We start from the raw sequence: 8518 nt of genomic DNA, 5'->3' as shown, positions 1-8518 counted from the left end.
GGCGCTGGAATAATGGTTGTTTGCGGTTGGGAGGGCTGAATCACTACCGATGTTAAGAGATGGTGTAAATAATTGATTAGAAACAAGATTGGGATTTTCCAAAGCCGCGTTTTTCTATCTGGCTCCGCTTTCACTATACCAGGATAAGTCGTAATTCTTGCTGGCTCTAGTTAGTACCCGGCAGATACAAACTAAACCAGCAAGAACTATGAATAAATATTTGGCTACTTACCACTTCTTATTGATACAATACAATTTTTTCATTGTTTACAATCGCACGCGTAACTAAGCTGAGTACTATGGTAACGGTTGTTCGAATTTATTTTTCGAACGTTCAACAATTCGAATACGTTTATAACTTTTATAGATAATTATAAATAAATATAGATCGATATAAAAAATATAAAACCAGCTGATATATTTTTATAAAAGAGTGTCACGCCCTCGCACCCAAAATTAGGTCAACGTTGATTTTGTGCTGCCGACGAGAGAAAATAATAACCGAGTGAAATCGACAAACGATAAAAAAAACTACAAGGGGCAGCCCTATGGGGTTGCACGAATTGTGGACGTAGGACTATACTACTTATTGTAAAATATTTATTTTCTTAGTACATTTAGAGTAATAATAAATCAAATATATTTCTTACGAATAGTTTAAACACAACCCGCATAAATCTGTACCATATTCCAACCATTGTATCAAACGTCGAAAAACCATTTTTAATATGGTACGTTCAACAATAGATTAACCATTGCCTGGTATAATATCGAACATAACCAGTGTCGTTTTTTCATGCTCGACCATACAAACAACGGGTCGTTAAGAACTGTCGGTAAATATGCGGTTTTCCATATACATTTTGACAACATACCATTCAAGAACTATAAAGATTACACATCAGACCCTGTTCACTATGACAAAATTCAGTCTTTTGCTTAGTAACGCCATCGAACGAGTTCACATAGAACTAATCGTATGCCCATTTCACACACTCACACTACTACAGAGTATCCTAATGCGCGCGCATATGCGACTGCTGTCATTTTTTCTGTTCTTCGCTTCAATGCACACGGCGCGTTTGGGAATATCGTTCTGCTCGTACCAACATGAGAGCGAAGAGAAGGGCAGTTAAAACGAAATCATCAAAGAGAAAGGAGCACATCCTTCTGAAGTGGTAAAGAATGGCGGGTAGCAACTGGAAAAAGGATACTGAAAGTATCTTTTTGAAAAGTACTTTTCGGTTCTCGTTTTCATCCTGCGGCTGCCAATACAGATTGGAGAGATTGAAGAAAGTCAGTCAGTGGGCCGGTGTGCGCAATTTTTTTTACATAATTAAGTGATCGGTCAGTTCCTTAAAGATCCACACGCCGATATCTTGCCATTATTATATGCTGCCTCCAAAATCTGTAACACTTTAATAGCCTTGGCCTATTTTGGATTTAATTTTCTTTAGAAATGTTCACTATTAACGACATGCTCGAAGATTTTATGAAAGATAGAAACAGTTCTCCAAACAAAAATCATAGTTTGCTTCATTAGTACAATATATTTCCCAAAAAACGTAGTAGTATTTGGAAATCGTAATTTGTCAACATTACATGAATATAATATTCGAGATATCGTTTATTAGAATACGATTCTCACAAACGCAAGCCTCATAGGTGTTACCCGAATTTAGCCGAGTTCAAGTGTAAATGGATTGATTGTTTCATTCCATTTGCCATTCTTCTCACTCTCATCATGGTGAGAAAAGCATCTGACATGCTCGCGCAATTGCACGCCGAAAGAAACAAGTACAAGTACGTTCTGCTCGAGGGTTGAATGAGAACTCGAAAGATGGTGTTGGAATCACCAAAATGATGTTGTTCGTGGAATTTGACAGTGGGATATCTTGTACTATATCATCTTTGGTTAAACCTTATAACAATATAACAAAGAATTTGATTCCAATGTGTTTAGTGGGTAGAAACTAAAAGAATGCTTACGCCCAATTTGCATTCCAGTCGTGATTTCGCCCTTCAGTAATTGCCATTTGCAAGAGGACTAAACCGTGAACATGAATTTCAGAAGGCCGCGGTAAATGGGCCAAACTGACTCTGTCTTTCTGGGTAGGGCTGGATAAATAGGCGAGCTTGACAGGATATTTTTTTAATAGGGCTCAGCAAATGGGCGCATAGAAGCCCAATGCAAATGAAAGGGCGCGTACATCGTTCTTCAAATTTCATGAAAATATCGAAATATTCGAATGTTTATGTGCAGCAGCCACCAAGTAGACATGATCACAGTAGTTATTAACCCTTTCATGCCCAACTCTTTTCTAGTGCATGTAGGGTTTCAAAACTATTTTTCCTTGAAAACGGTGTTGTCAAGAAACACGAAATGCCTATTTTCATAAAGATAGGTGCTCCCATTGCATTTCTAGAAGCTGGTCAATTTTTACCTTCTAATACTCAATACAATTCTCCTAGAATAATTACAATAGTCCAATTACGTGGAAAACGTAGCCAACGACAGTCTAAATTGATAAGTTTTATCAGTTTTCAATAATATTGCACCATAACGAAAATATATGGAAAAATCATTTTCCGTCGTCAACGTAAACTGTCCCTGGCAGCACTGCTCCATCGGAATCCAATCAGACTAATTGCAATAACATCAGTTCTAGAGCTGATCCTTGTAGCTGTTAATACTCAAATTAAAGGCAATTATCACATTAATGAGCCTTACTTGTTTTTGTGAGCAATTCTCGCCTCAATCAAAAGTTATAGCTGTTTAAAAACGTTGTTGTCCACAAACAACATGGGCATGAATGGGTTAATTATCATTTATATAATAGAACCGCCTTTTACAGAATAATTTTGTGAATAATAACCATTCGCCCGAGGGGCAAGCACTAAATCTTCAATACGACGCAGCGCCAAAAGTATTACATATTTAGTTACTTTAAGTATCATTAAGTACCATAAAGTACATTAAGTACTTCACAGATTTTAAAAAGTACGCGTCAAATTCATTGTACTTTAATTATTGAAACGATTTTAAGTACAGCGTCTTTGTACTTAAAATACGCAAAATATTTTAATTACCTTTAGGATGTACGTTAAATACTCTAAGTACGTACACATCGACATTAATTACATTAAGTACATTATTAAGTACAACAGAAGTATTTTTAAATACTTCCATTATTTACTTTAATTATATTCAAAATACGTGGGTATTTTCAATACGACGCACTCAAACCTGTTACTTCGCATTCGCCCCTGTTCTGTCAAAAAAATTTAGTTTAGCCTTTATATTCCATATGAGAAGAAGGGCCTAAGTCGAAATCTCAAAGAAAATGAATGTTTCGCCGTTTTGTTTTCTTTACTTATAAATCGATCTGTAAACCATTTTAACTAATTTTCACCTCAATCTTGTAGTATTTTAGTCGCATAATGCCATAATAGCGAAAACTCAGTCTGTTAACATTTGCGATTCAAGCCCCAATGAAAAATCTATGTCGATATCACGTTTGCACTCTCCACATTTCTCGACAAACATATGATTACCCGAATAGAAATGTACAGTAACAAAACCATGATTTTCTCTGTGACAGTACAGTAATTTTACAATAATTTACAGTAAGTTTTAGTTTTATGCTACAATACAAAAACAACAAACTTTAACGTTTTTACACTAAATTTCAATGTAAAATAGACTTTTACAGTGAAAAAGGTGGGGGTAAATCAATTTTTCTCCATGCATTTTTTTCTCGAAAACAGTAAAATTTAATGTGAATGCACTGTATTAGTTTTTTGCTGAACAGTGAAATTGTTTGTTACATGAAATTTTATTGTAAATCTACTGTGAGAACTTGGTATCGAACAATTTTGAAACGGTAAGAACTATAATATTTATTGTTTTATGATTGTTTGTAAGGTAAATGCTATTGTAAAATTCTATCCGGGATACGGCTTAAAAGCCAACTGTCAACATTTTTTTGAAAGGAAATTCCTGCAAAACCGTTACTCACCAATCACAGATGTTGGTAGTAAACAAAAGAGAAAAGTTTTTTCTTTCATTAACTGGTATAAACTGTGGTTAGCCCTAGGGGCAGATCACTCTAGGAATGTATAACAAATTTGCATCAACTTAGAAAAAATGCATTTAATTTCCATTTTTGCATCAACATTGCACTCCCTCGCAGAAAAGATTACTTAATAATCGTCCTACGCTGATCCACTTTGTACGATGTTTTGTTGAATGTGGAGGTTTTTGCAGGGTTTTGACGTCTTTCACGCAACGCAAACTACATTGCACGCAACGCAAAATGCATTACGAATTTCTATTTTGATGGAAAGAAATGCATTTAATTCCGCTGATTTTTAAAAATGCATCACAAGTGATCTGCCCCTAGAGTAATAGTGTTTAGCAAAATTGTACTAGAATAACTCTATTCGACTACGAATGATTCCTTCATTAGTAGTATTCTAATTTCAATCTTTTTTTAAATTAATATTGTAGTGTAACTAGGATTTATACAACCATCTAGAGACATTCACAAACATTTTAGTTATTCTTCTACATACATTTCATAAAAACATGTGGCATTGCTGGTTTGTCGAGAATTGTACAAATGAAAAATCAGACAGAAAAATATACATGAAGTTCTCCGTGCACATGGTGGTGGTAATGTATCAATTTTGGTAGATGAGGCATCGGCAAATTTCAACAATAAAACAACGCAAAAACATCGAAAAGCGAACCCTTCAAAAAACAAATCGTAAAAGTAAACAAACCAAAAAAATGTTTCACTGTGGGAAAAACTAAACCAAAGAATCGTCTCCGTCGTCCCGTGTGCCATTAATTAGGTCTATTTTTGTTCTATCGTTGTGCGTGCGTGCGCTCTTTTTTATTACAATTTTATAATCCGAGACGTTATCTGCTAGTGATTCGGAACTTGTGAAATTTTCGTTTATATCAAGGTCTTCTGGCAATAGTTTGTTTCTGTTTATGTTTTTTTCCTCGAAATCATCGTCTGAAGTGATTTCGACTTGAAGTTCTATCCCCGCCGGAAATAACCGGTGATGAGTGTAGTCGGGAAATGAACGAAAACGGTACGCTTGTAAGGCAGTCTGGAATTATATCCCCCGAGGAAGAGGTAGTGGAGGAAATAGCTGATCCAGAATCGAGCTATCTCGAAGAACCGCTATCGTATTATCATTTTTTTCGGAATCAACTAGTGATTTATTTACAAGAAACACTGGATCATATCGTGTGGGTTGTCCTTATTTACACGCTACTATGCTTGGTCTTGTACAAACTGCTTTTTCATCGATGTGGTCGGTGGCTCAAATTGCTGCGCAGGAGTCGTCTGCCGCCTCGGGCCAATCGCGCAATACTGGTAACGGCCCACCCAGATGACGAATGTATGTTCTTCGGGCCCACAATTCTGGAACTGCGACGGCAAAATTGTCGAATTTTTCTGCTGTGTCTGTCCGAAGGAAACTATGGACAGAAAGGAGAACAGCGTCGCCAGGAGCTGTGGGATGCTTGTGATTCGCTAGGTATCAAATCGGAGGATATAACGCTAATGAACGCAACCCATTTGCGAGACGATCCGGCGCTTGAATGGAAAACGGTCACAATCGCCAACCAAATACTGAAACATCTGGAAGCCCTAGACGCCGACCTGTTACTTACGTTTGATAAGGACGGTATCAGCGGTCATCCGAATCACAGTGCCATCTACTATGCGACTGCTTCACTCTGTCTGTCCGGACTGATCCCGACTAGTAAGTTAAACGACCAGCGACAATCAAATTGAAACTTACAACGATTTGTTTATTTCTTACAGAATGCAGAGTTTTGACATTGGAATCTATCAATCTCTGTAGAAAGTACATCTCAGTGCTGGATCTGCCGATCACGTTGCTGCTTTCTACCCATTGGTAGCTACAGTATTTGTTGAAGTAGTACAATATGGCAATAATTTTAATATCTTTTCAAGGGTTGTGTTAAGCTGGCATTCGCGACGGGCGGTACAGAATGCAATGCGTCTTCATCGTTCGCAACTCGTCTGGTTCCGGAAACTGTACATCAAATTTTCGCGCTACATGGTTATCAATTCGCTGCGAGAAATCAACCAATCGGACGTGGAGTTTGAAATTCTTGATTCGTAATGTGCGCGAACAGAATAACACAATCGAATAGGACAAAAGACCCGATTCGCAACAGCGTACGAAGAAGGTAGGTGAGAATATTATCTTTTTAATTTCGGACGTTTTTACTCCGGGATATTCTAAACAACATACAACATGGCGATATGATTTGTAGCCATACGCTAGGTTAGCTTTAAGATCTATCAAATCTTAGTCATCATACACAGAGTAAAACACAAAAGTAGAGAAACACGATAAACGACATCGAAAAGAAGCTTTAAGCTAGTCCTTTCGGTAGAAGCGAAACGCAGAACACGACTGTAACAGTAGCGAAATTATTTTGTTACATTTTGAACTAGATAAATATTGATTGAAGCTTATTCTCCTCGAGGAGTAATCTGGTCTGAACCAGTCATGGGCCTATAAATACGCCATTTAGTCACCAGTGAAACCGAAGGCAATATTTTTTTAAAGTACCTATTTAAAAAGTACATGATCAAACACGAGCTATTTTTTTGTACATACTCAAACGCGATGAAATGTATGTTTAAACTTGGCTTTGTTTAATAAATTTTTTCATCTATTTCAATTGAAGGACTATCATGAATCGATCCGAACATCCATACATTTGGCCTATGTTAAACGACCAAACCGCCGTGAATGCCTAATTTTTTTGTAATATTTTCCATGCCAACCTTTATTTTTCGACAAGTTACCATTAACATAGAAATTTAAGGGACTAAGTGTCCCTTCTTCGCCATGGAACTACATGGAGGCACTACTTTGTGGGGGAGAAGGTGGGGCCTCAATGTGGTTTTGTCGCAACTTTTTCTTCTGCTCTATATCGGAGCTTCAGTTTGTCCATGAAATGGATCGACCTTTGAGCTTTGTTTTAATTCTCGATTATTCTCTTGCTTCTTGTCTCCATCTACGTCGCCATTTAGTTGTTTTTTCAGTGAGCAGATTAGATACTGATTCCATGAGTAATTTAGCTTCTGTTTCCGTGAGTCATTCTGCTCCCAGCCTTATCACCATCTACTCGGATAGTCCCCGGCGGTTAGCGCTCACCCTACTCCGACTGAGAGCTCCCCGATGGAGGAATTTCTCCTGACATCGATACCCATTTCCTTGAGCCATTTAGCTCCCAACTTTATCGAGATCTACTCGGATATTATTCGGCGGTGAACTACCCTACTACGACTAAGAGTTCCCTGGCAGCGGAATTTCTCTCGGAAGTGATGTCTGTTTCATGAGTCAATTAGCTCCCATTTTTTGCAACGATATAGTCGGATAGTCCACGGCGGTGACTCTACCCTACTGTGAATTCCCCGGTGGCGAATTTTTCCCGACACCGACGTTCGTTTCCTTGAGCTATTTAGCTGAATGTGCTGTCGTGGATAAAATTCCGAAAGATCGACATGAGCGACTTTAACGCGAAGGTGGGCTCCGATAACTCGGACTATGAGCACGTCATGGGACGTCATGGCCTCGGATAAATGAGCGAAAACGGAGAGCTGCTTGCAGAGTTTTGTGGCAACAATGGTGATCGGTGATCTAGTGATCGGGGGATCGCTCTTCCCTCATCGGCCAGTACACAAAGTGACATGGGTTTCCCGTGATGGCTTCACGGAGAATCAAATCGACCACATCCGCATCAGCCGAAAATGGAGAAGGAGCCTTCTTGATGTGCGTAACAAGCGTAGCGCCGATATAGCGTCCGACCACCTAATAGGCGAGATCCGGCTGCGTATTGCAAGGATTCATCGACAGGAGGAGAAGATCGGGCGTCGGTTTAACACACGTCGTCTGGAAGATGCTGCGGTAAGAAGGTCCTTCGTCGAGGAGCTGAAGAACCATGTTGCAGATATTCCGGAAGGTGGAAGGGTAGAAGATCAATGGACCGCCATCAAGAACACCTTCATCGCCACCGGCGAGAATAATCTGGGTAAGCTACGTACCCAGAGAAAACAGTGGATCACAGATGACACCTGGAAGAAGATAGAGGAACGATGGGACGCCAAAGCCGCGATTGAGCGAGCTAAAACACGAGGAGCCAAAGCCGCAGCCCCTCAGCGCTATTCGGCTCTAGAGAAGGAAGTGAAACGCTCATGTAGACGGGACATAAGATAGTGGGCAGACTCTCTAACCGACGAAAGTGACAAAGCCGCAAACACTGGCGACATCCATCTCCTCTACGATATCTCACGCTGCCTTAGTGGGACAAAGATTAATGCTATGATGCCCGTGAAAGACACGTCTGGACAGTTGTTAACCGACCGTGCTGACCAGCTGAAACGCTGGTTCGAACACTTTGAAAACCTTTTTCAAGTGTTGGCCACGCCACCAACAACTCGGCATGATCCGCCAAGAG

General features: G+C 39.2%; 2 protein-coding genes across 2 annotated transcripts; both read left to right on the top strand.

Annotated features, from left to right (window-relative positions):
- Positions 1-4757: 4757 nt before the first annotated feature.
- Positions 4758-6736, top strand: LOC131683902 (N-acetylglucosaminyl-phosphatidylinositol de-N-acetylase). The gene is made up of 3 exons (XM_058966302.1): positions 4758-5781; positions 5844-5937; positions 5997-6736. The coding sequence occupies exons 1-3, from the start codon at positions 5091-5093 to the stop codon at positions 6166-6168; spliced, it is 957 nt and encodes a 318-aa protein (XP_058822285.1). The 5' UTR covers positions 4758-5090; the 3' UTR covers positions 6169-6736.
- A 950-nt stretch (positions 6737-7686) lies between these two features.
- On the top strand, positions 7687-8277 carry LOC131680587 (uncharacterized). The gene has a single exon (XM_058961301.1). The coding sequence runs from the start codon at positions 7687-7689 to the stop codon at positions 8275-8277; it is 591 nt and encodes a 196-aa protein (XP_058817284.1).
- Positions 8278-8518: the final 241 nt, after the last annotated feature.

Source organism: Topomyia yanbarensis, chromosome 2 (assembly GCF_030247195.1).
Source record: "Topomyia yanbarensis strain Yona2022 chromosome 2, ASM3024719v1, whole genome shotgun sequence".
NCBI lineage: Eukaryota > Metazoa > Arthropoda > Insecta > Diptera > Culicidae > Topomyia > Topomyia yanbarensis.
This window is presented reverse-complemented; position numbering and strand designations above follow the sequence as displayed.

Coding starts and splice junctions, on each gene's coding strand:
- LOC131683902 (XM_058966302.1), top strand. CDS start 5,091: ATGAACGAAAACGGTACGCTTGTAAGGCAGTCTGGAATTATATCCCCC. Junction 5,782..5,843: donor GTCCGGACTGATCCCGACTA/GTAAGTTAAACG, acceptor TATTTCTTACAG/AATGCAGAGTTTTGACATTG. Junction 5,938..5,996: donor TTGCTGCTTTCTACCCATTG/GTAGCTACAGTA, acceptor TATCTTTTCAAG/GGTTGTGTTAAGCTGGCATT.
- LOC131680587 (XM_058961301.1), top strand. CDS start 7,687: ATGGTGATCGGTGATCTAGTGATCGGGGGATCGCTCTTCCCTCATCGG.